This window comes from Pongo abelii, chromosome 9, assembly GCF_028885655.2.
Source record: "Pongo abelii isolate AG06213 chromosome 9, NHGRI_mPonAbe1-v2.0_pri, whole genome shotgun sequence".
Lineage (NCBI taxonomy): Eukaryota > Metazoa > Chordata > Mammalia > Primates > Hominidae > Pongo > Pongo abelii.
In genome coordinates this window covers 71,508,656-71,527,996 of record NC_071994.2, presented here as the reverse complement: position 1 = coordinate 71,527,996, position 19,341 = coordinate 71,508,656, and the positions used below count along the sequence as shown (strand labels likewise).

Sequence of the window (19,341 nt, the reverse complement as noted above, 5' to 3'; positions counted from 1 at the left end):
GCATCTAATTTGGCTGAGAGCGATCAGGATAGCTGTTTTCCAAATTATTGCTGTATAGCCCTAGAAGGCATACAGAAAAAAAATTATAAAGAACATGTGTTTATAGTTTATCAACAAGCTTTCCCTACAATGGAGCAAATTAGATTGAATGTAAACTAGTTACTCATATAAACATGTACACTAAGACAAGATTCTAGCTGGTTAAGAAAACTGCAGTGAGGATTCTGCACTGGATATGAGATTGTTTCCTATTAAAATGAAGGTGATGATAATAAATGACATTTATTAAGCACCTTCTGTTGATCACACGCTGTAGTAGATACTTTTCTTTAAATTCTCACCAGCTTGTAAAGTGTTATTCCCATTTTGCTTATTAGAAAACTGTGAGGTTCTAGAGGAAAATTGACTCATTCAAAGCAACACTGCCAATAGGAGGTAAACACAAAGATTTGTTCCCAGTTTTGTGGGTTCCAATGCCTACATTTGTTTTAACCACCGAACTTTGCTGCTTTAAATCCCCAAGATTTTATACCTCTGAAATAGCCTGCCTTGTCAAAGAATACATGAAGGCAATCATGAGATCTGGCATACATTCTTACCTGAATATTAGATGAGGGTCTGGAAAGTGCAAAACGTATCAGTAATGGTCACACATTTGACCACATCCAAACTTTCCCCTTAATGTATTTCTCTTTGGGAAAGATAAGCCCCTAGCTGAAATTGATTGGAAACTTGTATCTTTGCTGCCTCTGCCCTCCTAGGCATAAGCTTACAGAGCACTGTGTGCAAGACCCTTCATACACACCTCTGTTACAGGGGTTTATCCCTCTCTTTCCTGGAAGTCATATCATTTGTTGACCCTGAGCTGTGATCAGATTAGCACTGTCACCAAGCTCCTCTTCTTCAGTTAGTTCTTAAGTCTCTGAAAACAAAAAACAATAGTTGATATTGTTCACCAACATATTTGGGCTTTCTGGTGTGGTTTAGTCTTTTAAACCCATGTACATTCCAAAATAGGATCATCTGTGTGGTTAAAAAATGGAGAGGGCCCTTTACATGTATGTTCTCAGTGACTATATACACAGAGTAGCTGGTCTGTTAAGAAACAGGAGAGTTTAACTCTCCCCCACACCTAATATGTACACACCCAAAGGAAGAAAGAGATACGACAAAGAGTTGATTCTCCTTTGATAACTATATTCTAACTCCCCAGATTTCCTGGCTTTTTTGTACTGATCTTCACAGTATCTCCAGCTTTAAAAATAGGCTAGTTATATATGACACAAACATTAAATATTTGTGGTTGGACACCTGGATATAAATTTCCAGGCAGTGAAGTCCTCATACTCATCTTGAAAACTTTTAGCTAAAATGATTTCTCAACTTTTATGCTAACGATTGCCCCTCTCTTTATTCCCAACACCATGGTCCCACATACTCCGCATAATTCCTTTTAGCTTAAGTAACAACTTGCTGTGGATTGAGTCCCCTTAGGGGCTGGGGTACCGGAAAGGTCGGATAAATGAGAGAATAGTATAGATTTTTTTTTCCATAAAAAGACATTAGTCATCACTGTCCAGGTAAAGTGAAAGTACTCTTGTAAAATCACTTCTTGCCATTGTGGAAAGGTAACATTGAGAAGGATTTGACTATGCCCTTTCTTAGAAATCACCAGGTACTGCAGATGGAATGTGAATAAAGGATTGACCAAGATGTGGGCTGAAAATCTTGGAATTTTCAGTTTCATAAATAGAATGAAGTCCAAAGGGTTACCTTCAACATTTTCGGGAAAGGATAGCTGAAGCATCTTACGAAATTTCAGATGAAGATTGAGCAGATATATGTGAAAATATATCTATAGCTTAGTAAAAAGAGTGGAAATGACTAGAGTAATATTAAGTTCAAAAATAATTACTAAGTACAGGGTCCCAAATTAGAATCTATTCCAATTTAAAGGACAAGAAAAAAAAGTCCAAGATTAACCAGTGAAGTATGTTTGTAGTTTGTGTCACTAAACTGAGAGTCACACCTAATTTCTTCTTATACTCCATAAAAGACAGTGTGTATGTATGTGTGTGTTTCTTTGTGTGTATGTATGTATTCAGGTATATTTGTATAGCCTTAGCTAGGATACAATTCTAGTTTATCTAAAGGCTTACTTGAGCCCTTTCTCACATTCATTTATTTTATTTAATAAGCATTATATATCAGGTATTATTCAAAGCTCTTCAGAAATCTTTAGAAATATTAACCCATATAATTCTCTTCTCTATAGGGAATAGATATGATTATTATTGCTATTTTATGGATGATGAAGCTTTCTAAACATGATATAGCTAGTAAGTGTTACTCTTCTCTCATTCCTATCTCTGTTCTATCTCGTTCCTCCAGGTAATGTGATACTATATGGAGGTTTCTGACCACAGAGAATGTCCAGCACTCTTGGCCACAACATGGAATCTCCTAATCACACTGATGTTGACCCTTCTGTCTTCTTCCTCCTGGGCATCCCAGGTCTGGAACAATTTCATTTGTGGCTCTCACTCCCTGTGTGTGGCTTAGGCACAGCCACAATTGTGGGCAATATAACTATTCTGGTTGTTGTTGCCACTGAACCAGTCTTGCACAAGCCTGTGTACGTTTTTCTGTGCATGCTCTCAACCATCGACTTGGCTGCCTCTGTCTCCATAGTTCCCAAGCTACTGGCCATCCTCTGGTGTGGAGCCGGCCATATATCTGCCTCTGCCTGCCTGGCACAGATGTTCTTCATTCATGCCTTCTGCATGATGGAGTCCACTGTGCTACTGGCCATGGCCTTTGATCGCTACGTGGCCATCTGCCACCCACTCCGCTATGCCACAATCCTCACTGACGCCATCATTGCCCGCATAGGGGTGGCAGCTGTAGTGCGAGGCTCCCTGCTCATGCTCCCATGTCCCTTCCTTATTGGGCGTTTGAACTTCTGCCAAAGCCATGTGATCCTACACACATACTGTGAGCACATGGCTGTAGTGAAGCTGGCGTGTGGAGACACCAGGCCTAACCGTGTGTATGGGCTGACAGCTGCACTGTTGGTCATTGGGGTTGACTTGTTTTGCATTGGTCTCTCCTATGCCCTAATTGCACAAGCTGTCATTCGCCTCTCATCCCATGAAGCTCGGTCCAAGGCCCTAGGGACCTGTGGTTCCCATGTCTGTGTCATCCTCATCTCTTATACACCAGCCCTCTTCTCCTTTTTTACACACCGCTCTGGCCATCACATTCCAGTCCATATTCACATTCTTTTGGCCAATGTTTATCTGCTTTTCCCACCTGCTCTTAATCCTGTGGTATATGGAGTTAAGACCAAAGAGATCCGTAAAAGAGTTGTCAGGGTGTTTCAAAGTGGGCAGGGAATGGGCATCAAGGCATCTGAGTGACCCTGGAGTATAGAAGGGACTTAATCGAAAATTTAAAAAAAAAAACTTTTCAAGATAATCCTCAGTATGTGAGACCAGAAAGAGCTTTTAAGAGGGGGATAATGTCTTCCGCAGAAATTTCTAGACCATTTCCAGAAATGATAAATCACAGAGAAGAGCATTCTTTCTTTCCTTTCAGAGAAGTGTAAACATGGGAAGATTCTTGCAACCTGGGTAACGTGCAGATATTGAAAACAACCCACTGTCTTCTGGAGGGTTTCTACCTGCTGCAGTTTAGAAGAGTCCCTGCATAGCCATAAGATCTCTTCTCATTTCCTGGCACCCTTCCAATATTCCAGGCATGGATTTCTAATTTCATACCTTAGGATATAGCAGCTAAATTACCAGCTGCAAGAATCAGAAGATAGGACAATATAGCCACAGTTAAAGAAGTTAAAGCTGCAAAAAATTTATTATGCTTTTCCATAAACCCTGTATTTCTCCATTAGAGCTTCAAACCAAGAGGAGAAAAAGATCCACCAATATCCACAATATTACTTAGAGGCAGAACAAATACTTGAAAACTAGAATCCTTTAGGACTTCTATGAATGAGGGCACAAGAGAGGTTAGGAATAACTCTTCATTTCTAGACATTTTCTATTTATCTCACAGGTACACTCCTGTCTCCAGCCCCTCGGGAACTAACCTAAGTCTGAATGACCTTGGATATCATCCCTCACAAGCAGTTTCCAAATATTCTTGTACATACATACAATGGGAGGACCTTTCAGAAGTCATTGACTTATCTCTTGAACCTATAAGAAATGGTCACTTACCCAAACCACTCAGAATGGGAATTCTTAATTATTAAATTAGTCTTTATTTATTAATTCATCTATTTATTTACAATGAAAAGAAGATCAAGCTTGATTCTAGTTAACTCCATGTGGTGATGGAAAGTTCCTAACTATATCCATGAAACTAAGATTGGAAACCAGTTACTGTGCATACTGAGCTTTCTGTGCACTCCCCACTAAATAGCTTCAGACAATTTATCAAACACATTCTCTTAACAAATTAGCACTTTCAATTTTGAGTTCGCCAATGGTACACATTTTTTGCTTGTCATCCGCTTATATGCCATCCTACCCTGTTAGGTGGAGGGAACACAAAACTCCCTTGTGGAAGTTCACAGATGCTCCCATCCTGGGAAAGTATCAGTCCTGAGGTAGAAAGCCAATGCCCAGCTCTTCAAAGCTCTGTCTCTGTCACGAATATCAGTGTTTTATTGAGATACTTCAAATATGTTGGGATAAACAGTGCGCAAATAGTGAAACTCAGTGAAGTAGGCTGAGCACTGTCCATTTTTCAGAGAAAATATAATCACTTTTTATAGGGATAGTACTAGTATATGGGCTGTCACTGGTTTTAATTTTTTTATTCTAACCCTCACATTTTTTTTTATTATACTTTAAGTTTTAGGGTACATGTGCACAATGTGCAGGTTTGTTACATATATATACATGTGCCATGTTGTTATGCTGCACCTATTAACTTGTCATTTACATTAGGTATATCTCCTAACGCCATCCCTCCCCGCCCCCCACCTCCCCCCACCCCACAACAGGCCCCGGTGTGTGATGTTCCCCTTCCTGTGTCCATGTATCTAATTCTCAAATTGAGATATTCTTTTTTTTTTTTTTTTTTTTGAGAGGGAGTCTCACTCTGTCACCCAGGCTGGAGTGCAGTGGCATGATCTTGGCTCACTGCAAGCTCCGCCTCCCAGGTTCACGCCATTCTCCTGCCTCAGCCTCCCGAGTAGCTGGGACTACAGGCACCCGCCAACACGCCCGGCTAATTTTTTGTATTTTTTAGTAGAGACGGGGTTTCACCGTGTTAGCCAGGATGGTCTCGATCTCCTGACCTTGTGATCCGCCTGCCTCAGCCTCCCAAAGTGCTGGGATTACAGGCATGAGCCACCGCGTCCAGCCGAGATATTCTTAATAGATTTTTAAGAATTATATACAATTCTAACACTACAGTTTATCAACAAAATTACTTTTGTGTTCTCCAAATTGACCATTTTTCTAGCACAGAAACCTACAACCCCAACTGTGTAACAATCTTATACTGTATCATGGGTTTCTACACTTTATAGAACGTTTCTAAAGTATATTGCAAGCAATATACTTATTAGCACTGTTTGTTCATAACTTCTCTCTTTAACGTGAATCTCAATGCTAGATGTCTATGTGTTCACTTTTTATGATTTGCAATAATAAGTTTATATCATGATCAACCCCTTATACACCTCCGGCCACTCATGTTTGTAATATTACATTCATTTCAGTTCCATAAAAAATGAAATGACAAGGAATAAACTGTTCAATTATCATCCTCATATAAACTTTTGATGTGTATAGCCATTATTTCCTCCTTTCTTGCTATATTTATTTATTGCCAATTTCTTTTTCTTCTCAAGAAAGCCTCTTATAATATGCCTTTGGGATCCGAGACTATCAGTTACTTCTTGCATTTCTCCTGTTTATAACCCATTTGAGTTTACTGGCACCTTTGCCCCATAGAAAAATTTCTCATAACCTTAGTGATTTTTTTAAATGAAAGTTTATGAAAAATATTTTTGGAACTAATTATTGCTGCCTTCTTATGTCCTATTCTTTTCTTATATTACAATCTAACTTCAACCAGAAGTTGATGTTTCCAGAGAAATACCTGTCATCAAAGTCAGCAGTAACTTTTTTTTTTTTTTTTTTTTGAGACGGAGTCTCGCTCTGGCACCCAGGCTGGAGTGCAGTGGCACGATCTCAGCTCACTACCAGCTCCGCCTCCCCAGTTCACACCATTCTCCTGCTTCAGCCTCCCGAATAGCTGGGACTACAGGTGCCCACCACCACACCTGGCTAATTTTTTGTATTTTTAGTAGAGACGGGGTTTCACTGTGTTAGCCAGGATGATCTCGATCTTCTGACCTTGTGATCCGCCCGCCTCAGCCTCCCAAAGTGCTGGGATTACAGGCGTGAGCCACCACGCCTGGCCAGCAGTAACCATTTTTAACAGAACTACCTTAAACTGTGTTATATTATGACTTACTTCTCCAAAATCTATCCACTGTGATTTCTATGATCCCACACAATCCTAGCTTTTCTTTCATGTCTCTAATGTTTTTCATCCTCTTCTCCTTATTTTATTTTTAATGAACCTGACTTTTAAATGTTGGTGTTTCTCAGAGATCCATCTTTGGCTAACTTCTCACTCATTCCAGTCTAAGTCCATAGCAATGGGGACTATGAAAGGAAGAGCTGAAAATCCAGAACAGTGTCAAGGCAGAGGGCTTCCTGCAGGAGACAGCAACTAGACGTCTATGCAGAAAACACTCTGCTCTTCATTGCATTAGGAAACTTCTTTTGCCTTTTTGTTTCTTTAAATTATGACCGATGGTGTGCTTAACTAATTCCTTCCCACTGTCATTATTTCTTGCTTCTGATGATATCATCTTGAACTCAGCTTGACTGTAAGCAGACTTCAAATTATATTAGTATTTGGAATCTGTTCCTTGTAAGAGTAAGCAATGTAGGATGGTCAAAAGGTACAGCCTCATCCCTTCCATTCATGTATACTGTTCAGTTAATAGAGAATTTAGTCATAGTGTCTAATTTGAAGAGCAATGAAAACTAGAAACTTTCAGGAAGAATCCTTTTCTAAGTGAGCAATGGGCTAATGGACTCATATATTTGGCAGATTATGAAAAGGACATAGAGGAATTACTGCTCAATTACTTCATATTCTGCAGTCTAAGCACTGTAAGTTGCTGAGGGTCGGATAAATTCCTACATCTTATCCACTTCTCATTCATTGTAAATGAGATTCTTTAAGCATTTTGTATGTTCAAGAAGTTTACTGGAAGAAAGCAGAGAAATCAGCAGGGGAGGCAAGAATTGTGATAATATCGAATTATTATTTGATGTAATACAGTAAAGGGTTTTCTGGTACCTCCAGAATTGTTGTGTACGTCTCAGAATTGTAAGCCTTTTCTCTACATTAAAAATAAGTTTCTCATTAATCTGCAGCTTCCTTCCTGTTCTTGGTCCAAACATTTCCCTAAAACATTACCAAATGGTAGCTCTTAATTTTCTCTAACTAAACATAACAAATGTATTATATCACACCTACCTACATATGCAAACATTTAACCACATTTTCTAAGGTTAATTGACAGGTACCATTCTTCCAGTTTGAGGTAGGTCCCTGCCACATGAGCCATGGAAAGTGGCTGTTATCACCCCTCCTTTTTTCAGCAATCATACGCTCTTATTTATCCAATTATCTCTGACTTATCAACAATCTATTTTTCTCTCTACCAAATAGTTCATACTGACCTCCAAAGATGCATTATTTTTCCCCATCTTAAAACAAGAAATGCTTTTTAAAATTTAATTTTTATTTTTGATGTATATTTTCACTTTTAATTGACTAATATATATAAGGGATGCAATGTGATATTGTGATATATGTATACTTTGTGGAATGATTATATCAGTCTAATTAACATAACTATCACCTCATAAAGTTATTTTTTTTTTGCAGTAAGAACATTTTACATTTATTCTTTTGCAATTTTGAAACATACCATATATTATTATTGACTGTGGTCACCACGTTGTACAATAGTTCTTGAAAATTTACTCTTCCTGTCTAACTGAACCTTTATGCACTTTGGTCAACATCTCCCCATCCCCCAATTCCCCACCTTTTATCCTTTTCAGCCTCTGGTAACCACCATTCTACTTTCTACTACAAATGACTCTAAACCCCAACTTCCAACTCTAAACTTCCAACTTCTGCCCTACGTTTTCTTGTTTGTACAAACTTCTTTAAAATGTTATGTGCACAAATTTTTCTATTTCCTAGCCTTTGACTTACTCTTTAGCCCACTCCAATATGACTTTTTCTTATGCACTCCAAAAATAGACAGTTCTTTTCAAAAAGTCATCTGTAAACTCCAAGAGACTGAATCCATCAATATTACTTTAAACTATGTTTCATTAGGTCTGTCAGTACAGTAAAATTATGAATCAATTTCTTTGCCTTCTTCTTTAAAAATCAATCTGTCTTTTCCTGTATAGGTTATTTTCGGTCTCTTTTTCTTTCTCAACATTTACCTAGACATCATGATGAGTTTCTAGAAACTACACGCTAGACCACCTTCTTTCTGTCAGTATCCTCACTTGCTAAAACATCTATTTGTGCTAATAGCATTAATTCAAATATTCCAGTAATTTCCAAATAAAATACTAGTCACTCCAATTTTTCTCAAATTGTTCCTTTGCTCTCTGGAACTACTTTTTCCTCTCTTTGCTAAATAATAATCTCTTGGATGCTTCAAAGGTAGGCACCTCATATTGGTCATGACCTCATTTGAACTCATTCTCTTCCCTCATAATCTGGTTCTTTTCCAGTCATCCTTAGGTACATTAATGACATATTCCATTCCAGTGCATGTACGAGAAACTTAGCGTTATTTTGGGGTCATAAATATTATAAAATTTACATCCAGTATAACTTCTATATCCATCCATTTCTCTTTATCTTCATAGCTTAAAATAAAACTGTCTCACCCTTGAAGTACTGTTGTCAATGCTCATCCAACTTACTTATATTTATTCTTGCCATGTACAATCTGGTCTTCACATTGCTGCCATGCCTAAATTATCCTAAAACTTTTCAGTGGCTCCATATTGCTTTAGCATAAATTTGCTTAAAATTATCTGACCACTATGACCTCAACAGCACCATCTCACATCACCTCCCATGTTCCACCACACCTTGAGGTTTCCAGACACATCGTTGTCACCTTGAGGTTACCTTGTTGTTACACTGAGATTACCAGACACATTGTTGTAACACTCTGTTGTTACCTTGACTATGCCTTGATCCCTCTCATTTTAACATTTAAAGATTCCTGGATAAAAAGTATTTTTTATCCCCACCCCAACACAAACACCATAGTTATCTTCTACTCAAACAATTGTCCTCAGAACAAACATTTTTTCAGGACATCCTCTCTGACAACAAGAGATTATTTTTTTCTTCATGTGAACTCTTATCACTTGGTACTTTTAATTTAAAGCACTAATCCCAGTCTATTATTATATATTTGCTTGATTGTGTTGTTATAATTCTCTCCCCCCACCTCAACTAGACCACAATTTCAATGAGAACAGGAACGATGACTGTTCTATTGATCACTTTATGCCTAACATGTTTTTCAAACACAGACAGAACTAAATATGTGTTTTTGAATGAAAGCTTTCTCCTTTAAAAATGTTTAAATAAATCTCCTAGCCACAGAATTTAGAACACCCAGAGTTTGTGTGCTTAAAAACCATTCAAACACTCTAAAATTTCTCACCTTTATAGGTCCATTTTGATTTAATAAATGAAGATATTCTTCTATTCATGTAAATTCTTAGGTTACATTAATAGGTTACATGTTTTTGAGTTAATCTGCTTTCTATTCTAGTGGGATTTAACATCCTAGGAATTCAGCTTTCTCTATAGGTCTTTCATCATGTCTGCAAAGGAGATCTATTATGCTTAGGTCACTGAGCTGCTTAACTACTCTCCATAAATTTCAGAAGTTTATAATTCATGTGCCACATCTTAGCTGACAACACATTTTATCTTGTGTTAAAGCATCTTTCTCATAAAGTTCTGTCTTTGCCCAGTAGAAAACTTCTGCCACTCCTAGGATCCCAGACTGTGAGTCTGTGTTCATAAGCATGGTAAGTGATAAAATCTTCTCATGGTCACTTTGGCTAAATTCCAGAGAGTTCAATGGCTTATCCTAAACATTATGTTGTTTTGTCAACATTCTGCAAAAAAGATTGACATTTCTCTCTGCTTTAGTAGCATATAGAGGATTGGAGGGCCTTTGCAAAAAAGGTTGAAGTCAGAATTAGAAAATATTAAGGCTCACATGGTGCACTAGAAGTTACCTTGTCTGTAATCAAAAAACAACACTGCCAGATTATCTTCAGGGTTAATATATTAACTGTTTTATATAGCAGAATTTTATTCTATGTCATGCTGGAATATAATTGTAAAAAAAATTAAAAACAATTCTTTTTCTGCGAGCTCAAACACACTTCTCTTACTTGTATCACACATATATAAATCAGAAAAAAATTTTAATAGAGAAAACATCAAAGATACAATGTTATGCGATATTAGGATGTAAAGTAATAAATGAGTATTAAGTAAAAATGCCAGGCCTTGTACATCAAATGGGTTACATACTTCCACGCATCCAGGATAAAACTATTGAGTTGAACCCTTCAGAATTCTCCTCTAAAAGCTCCATGTAAAACTAGCTTTATCTCCATTATTGTTTGTGCCCTTTAGTCATTGAAATTTTCTGTAGATACATTTAGATAATTTTACTCTTTATCAAATTACATTCACCATTAAAAAAGGATGATTTATTCCATCATTTGGGAGTATATGTTTATTCAAACATACAGGCAATAAGAAACATCTGAAAGGAAATACATTTACTTTTTATTAAGAATTGATACAACAAAAGAATTTTATTTTCTTCCAATTTTTTTTGGTATTTAACAATAATTATATCAAAAATAAACCCATAACTAATATATTAAAAATAACATTTTAAACTTTGAACATAGCTTTCCAGTTTTTGTTTCTTGCTCATAAACCTGCAATAGCTTCCACCGTGGCAAAAATATTGGAAATAAAATGCCTTGAAAAATTACTAATTTTAGCATAGAGTAAGTATTATATGTATCTGCAGTGTAGAATACAAAGAAATTCAAAGCAAGAGATTATATTAACTTCAGTTTGAGTCATATCTGAGAGTATTTTATGCAAAATAAAGAATTGTAATAGTAAATAAATAATAAATGATAAATAAATAAAGGATTGTAATAATAAAGTATTGTATTTGAAAGAAAATGTGAAACCACGAATTATTTTAAGCAAAGGAATACCAATGTTTGAAAGATCAGATTGCTAGCAGAAAGAATTATGGAAAATGAGAAACATTTGCTCCAGGCAGGTTGCGGAAAGAATACTGAAAACAGAGAGTGCATATGAATAAAGTAAAGAAAAGAAATCAACAATATGATAAGCAATCACTTGCAGTAAGGGAAGGTTAGTTTTCTAGATTCAAGCTTGTCTGGTCGAGCCACCATGCAGAATAAAAAGTACATGGATAACAACAAAGTTGTAGAAAAGATAATGAGTCTAATTTTAACCATGATTTTTGAGCATTGAATGGCAATTCCTTCAACATTATGGACAAATAATTATTGTTTATTAAATAAGTTAAAATTACTGTTCAATGGTTAGAAGGTTTTAGTTGTACAAGATGAGTAAGTTCTAGAGACCAGCTGTACAACATTGTGCCTGTAGTTAACACTGCATAGAGCACTAAAAAAATGAATAGAGTTGATCTAATATTGTGTTGTTACCACAGTAATCTTTAAAAGCTTCTTATTAGTTTTACCTAAATCCTGTATTTATGTCTTTATAGGTTCTCTAAGATTCAACTATAAAAAAACTTACTAAGGTATGTCTTCATTATGTGACTTCTCACATGGAGAAATTCAGCCATAATCACTAACTTCCTTTTAAGCTACTCTTTTGCAACCTCCTCAGAAGTGCATACAAAGTAGAACATGAAAGAAAACTATCCCCAAATCCTCAATATGATTTATCTCTGGAAACCTTTACAAGTCCATGATATCAAAATTTTGGAAGGCTATGTAAGACATTAATGGGCATCTATATCAACTTGAAATGATGCAGCTATAAATTTCATCTCCCATAATTCTTCGTTTAAAAATTCTAGTTATTATTAGTTAATAAATCTCTGCATCAAGTCAAGTAACACTGAGATAAATATGAAGAAAACAAGCACATCTATTTAATCTATATAATTTCTAAAGAGATGAAGAAAGGCTTAGAAAAATACTACAATTTTATTTCTGTGGTGGTTCCAACCTGTGGTAACTGAGAACAATACAAATAGAGATTTGAAATTCATGTTGAATCATGAATCATATGTCTGCATCTCTCAAAATCTCAAATAGCTCCAAATTCCAGGTCTCTGAGTTCATCCTGCCAGGATTCCCGGGCATTCACAGCTGGCAACACTGGCTATCTCTGCCCCTGGCACTGCTGTATCTCTCAGCACTTGCTGCAAACACCCTCATCCTCATCATCATCTGGCAGAACCCTTCTTTACAGCAGCCCATGTATCTTTTCCTTGGCATCCTCTCTGTGGTAGACATGGGTCTGGCCACTACTATCGTCCCTAAGATCCTGGCCATCTTCTGGTTTGATACCAAGGTTATTAGCCTCCCTGAGTGCTTTGCTCAGATTTATGCCATTCACTTCTTTGTGGGCATGGAGTCTGGTACCTTCCTATGCATGGCTTTTGACAGATATGTGGCTATTTGTCACCCTCTTCGCTATACATCAATTGTCACTAGTTCCTTAATTTTAAAAGCTACCCTGTTCATGGTGCTGAGAAATGGCTTATTTGTCATCCCAGTGCCTGTGCTTGCAGCACAGCATGATTATTGCTCCAGGAATGAAATTGAACACTGCCTGTGCTCTAACTTTGGGGTCACAAGCCTGGCTTGTGATGACAGGAGGCCAAACAGCATTTGCCAGTTGGAATGGGGAGTGATCTAAGTCTTATTATACTGTCATATATTTTGATTCTGTACTCTGTACTTAGACTGAACTCAGCTGAAGCTGCAGCCAAGGCCCTGAGCACTTGTAGTTCACATCTCACCCTCATCCTTTTCTTTTACACTATTGTTGTAGTGATTTCAGTAACTCATCTGACAGAGATGAAGGCTACTTTGATTCCAGTTCTACTTAATGTGTTGCACAACATCATCCCCCCTTCCCTCAACCCTATAGTTTATGCACTTCAGACCAAAGAACTTAGGGCAGCCTTCCAAAAGGTGCTGTTTGCCCTTACAAAAGAAGTAAGATCTTAGAGACCTTCTCCATGATGTACATGAACCTCAGCTTCTCCTAAACTGGATAGTAAAATTTCAAAGAGGATAAATGAGTAAGTGAATACCTTTGGGATTCCCTTTTTATATTTGTATGTAAATAATTGTGAAAGCTTCAGAAAAGATACAAAAAATCACAGTAGCCTAAAATATTGACAAAAGCTAAATATATAAATATATTTGAGAATATGGAAGGACTTTCTGCCAAATCAAATTGGATTTAAAGAACTTAATGATTGATATCATCTATCTCTTAAAATAAAAATGAATATAATCACACATTCACACATAAACACACACACACATACACTCAATCAGAGAAATGAGTGATTGAGACGTGAATCATAGGTCATGCTTGCACATTGTTAGCTGTAACTTGGGAGCAGTCAGTCTGCCTGAACAAGCATTACTCCAGTAATATGAAATACAGAGGCCGGAAAAGAAAATAATTCAGACAAACAAAGCCAAATAGTCAATGATGAGGATTTAGGTGGAATATGAAATGACTCAGCTTGGACAGACAGAACCCAAAAGATTCATCTAGCTAGGAGGATCTGGTGCTTACGCCGTTTGCCTCCCCAGATTTTCTCTCTGCCCTTTGTGCACTGCTCTGTAAACTGGAGGGCTGACTTTCACATATTGTAAGCCCAAACTCCTTTGTCTTTCGGTGTTCAGTTGAATTGAGCCAATGTGATGCCGTGACAGATTAGGAGACAGCATTTGGGCTATTTATTATTCTACTCCCAGCCTGCTTTGACATCAGGGTTTTCACTGGATATGTCCCTTCTCTGGCCACCCACCTGCTACAGCTACAGCTCTTATGGAAATATAGTAACAGGCTTGCCTTGCCTTCTTTCTTCAGGCCAAGGGGCTGATAAAAGCTTCCTGATAGCAGTCTCTGAGTGCCCAGCATCTTTTATTTTTTAATATCCACTTTTGTTTTCTTAAAACAACCTACTACTCAATACCAACTTCATTAAACTGTCTTCAAACTCACATTTCTTTGTGCCTTTTTTTTCCATTTCTGAGACCCTGACTGACTCACTGGCTTTATTTATATCACCAGCATCTATCTCTACCATAGCTACTCATCCACTACTACTACCACACCCACACAAGAATGTAGGCAGCTTCAGCAAAATCTTTAGATGATCAGATATAAAGACACGGTAGGCAGGAGGTAGATATAGAACTTTTTCCCTGTGAAATTTTTACTTTGAGAGTTTTCTTTGTTTTTTAGTAGTCCTAAACAATGAATGGGCAAAATAAGGCTTAATCTATTATTGTCTTGTATTTCAATCTTTTCCAGGCTACTTTCCATTAAACACATGCTCAGATTAATGCCATTAAATAGCTAGGACATTCCTTGAAATATGAGTATTAATTTTGGATGCAGGAATACCAGTTGCTAGAAAGTCTATTATACATTATATAATGTCAACTCCTCTTCCAGTTATATTTAAAAAGTAAACCCTATCCGTTTTCAGGTAAAATGAAAATAGTGTAATGTACCTTTGTTATTAGTCTGGCCTTTCACACAAACTTCAATTTTTTTCATTTAAAAGTTAATAAAGAGAAAAGACTCCATGTCCTTTGTATTCATAAGACTACTTTTTTTTTAATAACAATATAGTTGAGAACATTAAGATAATTTAAGAAAATTTATGTTTGACATTTTCTATAAAGTTACAAGAAGATAGTGTTCATATTAAATAAGAATCATCAGCTGGGCACAGTGGCTTACACTTGTAATCTGAGCACTTTGGGAGGCCAAAGTAGGAGGATCACTTGAGGCCAGGAGTTTGAGACCAGCCTGGGCAACACAGTGAGAACCTATCTCTATAAAAAATACAAATAAATAAAAATAAAATCAGGCAGGCATGGTGGCTCATGCTGATAGTCCCAGATACTTGGGAGGCTGAGGTGGGGGGACTGCCTGATCCCAGGAATTTGAGGCTGCAGTGACCTGTGATCACACCACTGCACTCCAACCTAGGTGAAAGAGTGAGACTCTGACTCAAAAAAAAAAACAAAAAACCATGATAAGTGGGCAGTTCAATGAAATTAAATGAGACGACATGTTATTCCAGCAGGAATAACTTACATATTACAGCCTAGAAAAATTAAAAATTTTAAAAATGTGTGCGCACCTTTCACATGTCCCTTCAAGGGAACCTGATATAAGTAGCATTGTTGACTGACGTCCTCTGGCTTCTACACCATTAGATGCATCTGCACCTTCACACGAAGTTCATGCTTCCCTTGGCTGCTCCCAGACAATGACAGTAAGAAGACGAGAGCTAGGCCATTCTGGCCAGAAATGAGACTCCTTTAATGGTCAGCTTTTGCATGAGGACTCTGAACTGGCCTGGCTAAGACTTTCTCAGAACTGCATTGAGGGCTGATACTTTTCTTAGGCAATCTCTCCTTCTCTTTCTCTTTTCTTGGTTGTCAGAGCTGCATCATGGTTTAAAGATTCTCTTAATCTTTTCCTCCCTTCTTATCCTTTACATTTCACATTTTCCCCCCAGTAAACCTATCTGATGACTAGTCCTATCTAGTTGTCTGCTTTGTAGAGGACTAAACCCAACACAGATCGTAATAGGAGTGAAACGGTACAATATGGGACACATTTAATCCCCTAGTACAAGGAATTGACTCAATTGTTGAAAATTTTACCAATTGCAATGTGACAAAACACCCTTGTGGAGGGAAATGCCCTGGCTGGTTCAACTCTTTAAGGCATTTGAAAGGTATGTGGAGGGGTGGACAATGGCAGAAAGGATAGTGGAGTCGACTGATTACTGCTATGCTATATGGAAACCACGTAGAGTAATAATGACAAAATGAAGGCAGTTAACAAATAGTAAAAATGAAATGTGATAGATTGCAAAGCTTGTAAAGATGCTTTTATCTCCTGAAGTAAAAAGGGTAACAATAGCTGGGGAGTACACTTGGGCATGAAATTTAAGTCTCAGCCAGATGCAGTGGCTCATGCCTCTAATCCTAGTATTCTGGGAGGTTGAGGAAGGCAGGTCTCTTGAGCCCAGGATTGAGACCAGCCTGGGCAGCAGGGGGAAACCCCATCTCTACAAAAAATACAAAAATTAGCCAGGTGTGGTGGCACATGCCTATAATTCCAGCTACTCAGGAGGCTGAGGTGGGAGAATCGCTTGAGCATGGGAGGTGGAGCTTGCAGTGAGCCAAGATAGTGCCACTGCACTCCAGCCTGGTGGAGCTTGCAGTGAGCCAAGATGGAATCACTGTATTAAAAGAAAAAAATAAAAGGAAAGAAAAGAAGAAAAAGAAAATTGCATCTCAGAACTCCATGATTGTTTAATGCTTAACAAGACACAACTATTATACCAAGGTATGCACTCTGGTTTAGAAAACCTGGGACAATGAAACATGGGATGTGGATATCTGAATGGATGACCTTGAAGATGTATTTTGCAAACTAGCTCACTCCTTTATTTATAACATGAGAGCTAACACTACACTTATGCAGGAAGATAATAAAGAAGTTTCTCTCATACAAGACTATGGTTACTGCCCTCTCTAGATTGTCAGGCTGGTAACTAAGGTTAAATTCCAGTATGATTACAGCATGAACAAGCTGCAAGAATCCAGGGGATTGAAAATTAAGGGAGCTTAATCAAGAGGATAAGATCTTAAGACATAAGAACATAGAGAATAAGCAATAATTTTTTGACTTGGGAAAATTATTGTGGACACTGTATTGAACACCCTGGTCAGAATTCCTGGAGACGGGTCAGACTTCACTGTGACAGTGACTCTTAGAAGCCTGGAAAATGTGACGGATGATGATGAGTCAAGTGGTAATGCCTGAGTTGCCCTGGCAGTTGGGCATTGCATTGCACTTGGGCAATGCAAAGATGAAGCAGCTGGGGATGCTGAAATTGACATATTATATGAGGCCAAAAGAGTCACCAGAGAAGTATGTTCTATGGAACGCCCCAGAAAACACAACATTCACCAAGGAATGCACAAATGAGTGGGGGCACCAGTATTACTAAAATGTTCAGCTATGGCTCTCCTTTTCAGAGCAGGTGTGAGGATAGGAGAGACAGTTAAAGAGCTGGATTGTCTAGTAGTTGTGGGGGTGATAGAACTTTGAAGTAACAGATAGCAAGTTGAGGCAAATAACTGCCAGAAGCCAGGGGACAGCAATTACTTAAAAACCAGCAAGGGTAAACTAGCCGCCAAAGAGGCTTCACCTGTAGGGAGTTATGGAAATGATGTCCTTAAGAGCAAATTAATAGGCAGCCAACAAGGGTGACGCCTAACATCTGCAATCACAAGAAAGCAGGAATGGAGGAGCTGAAAAACAGGTAGATGATATTTTAAAAAATACAGAATTTCTGAAACCAAAAATTCACTGAAGGAATTACAAAATACAGTTGAAAGCTTTAAATGAGACCAAGCAGAATAGTACATTTCAGAGACTGAAGTCAGGTTTTTAAATTAACCTAGAAGAAAGCAAGCAAGTAAGAAAGAAAGAGAGAGAAAGAGAAAGAGAAAGAAAGAAAGAAAAAGAGAGAGAGGAAGAAAGAAAAAAAAAAGGAAGGAAGGAAGGAAAATTTAAAAAATGAACAAAGCCTTTGAGGAACATAGGTTTATGTAAAATGATGAAACCTGTGAGATATAGGCATTCCTGAGGGAGAAGAGAAATAAATAAAAAGTTTGGAAAACTTATGTGAGGAAATAATTAGGAAAATTTCTCTAGTCTTGCTAGAGGTGTAGATATCCAGACACAAGAAACTCAGAGAACACCTGAAAAATACTTTGCAAGATGAATATCACGAAGGCATATAGGCGTCAGACTATCTAAAGCCAATATGAAGGAAAAGATCCTGAAAGCAGCAAAAGAGGCACATCAAAACACCTATAAAATAAATCTCGTCAGAGTAACAAAGCACTCCTCAACAGAGCTCTTACAAGCCAGAAGGGACTGGGGTCCTATTTTTAGTCTCCTTTAACAAAAGTACCACCAGCTAAAAATTTTGTGTTCTGCTAAATTGAGCTTTGCAAATGAAGGAGAAATAAGTGTTTCCCAGATAAGCAAACACTAAGGAAATGTGTCACCACTGTACTGGCCCTACAAGAAATTCACAAAGGAGTTCTAAACAAGAAAATAAAAGGGTGATATTTGCCACAATAAAAAAACAAGTGAAAGTAAAAAACGCATAGATCTTCTAAAGCAACCACAAAAATGGGACTACAAAGCAATTAGGTAACAATGAACATCATGACAATAACAAAATCTCACGTATTAATATTAAGCTTGAACATGAATGTACTAAATGCTCCACTTAAAACATATAAACTGAGAAAATGGATTAAAAACAATATTCAACCATGTGCTGCCTATTAAAATGCACCCAACGAGCACAGACATTCACAGGCTCAAAGTAAAAAGGTATAAAAAGACGTTTCACACAAATGGAAAACAAAAGCAAGGAGGAGTAGTTAGCTATACTTATATAAGCCAGACTTTATATAAACAATAGTGAAATAAGACAAAGAAAGACATTGTGCAATGTTAAAGAGATGAATTCAAGAATAAAATGTGACAATTCTGAACATATATGTATCCAACATGAGAGCAACCAGTTTTATAAAATAAATACTATTGGACCTAAGTAAAGTGGTAGGAACAACACAATAACAGGAGGGAACTACAATACACCAGTGACCACCCTAGACAGATCACTGTGGCAAAAAAATCAACAAAAAAAAACCCTCTGGACTTAAATTGCCCTCTAGATTAAATGCTAAACAGACATTTACAGAACATTCTACCTAACAACCACAGAATATACATTTCTGTATATTTCTGTTGGCACATGAA

The 19,341-nt window shown here is 37.4% G+C and overlaps 1 protein-coding gene across 1 annotated transcript; it reads left to right on the top strand.

Moving 5' to 3' along the window:
- Positions 1 to 12,492: 12,492 nt before the first annotated feature.
- On the top strand, positions 12,493 to 14,577 carry LOC100454592 (olfactory receptor 56B1). Its single transcript, XM_009246704.3, is given in 2 exon segments — positions 12,493 to 13,114; positions 13,117 to 14,577. Coding segments are annotated over 2 exon segments (957 nt in total). The 3' UTR covers positions 13,452 to 14,577.
- The last annotated feature ends 4,764 nt before the right edge of the window (positions 14,578 to 19,341 follow it).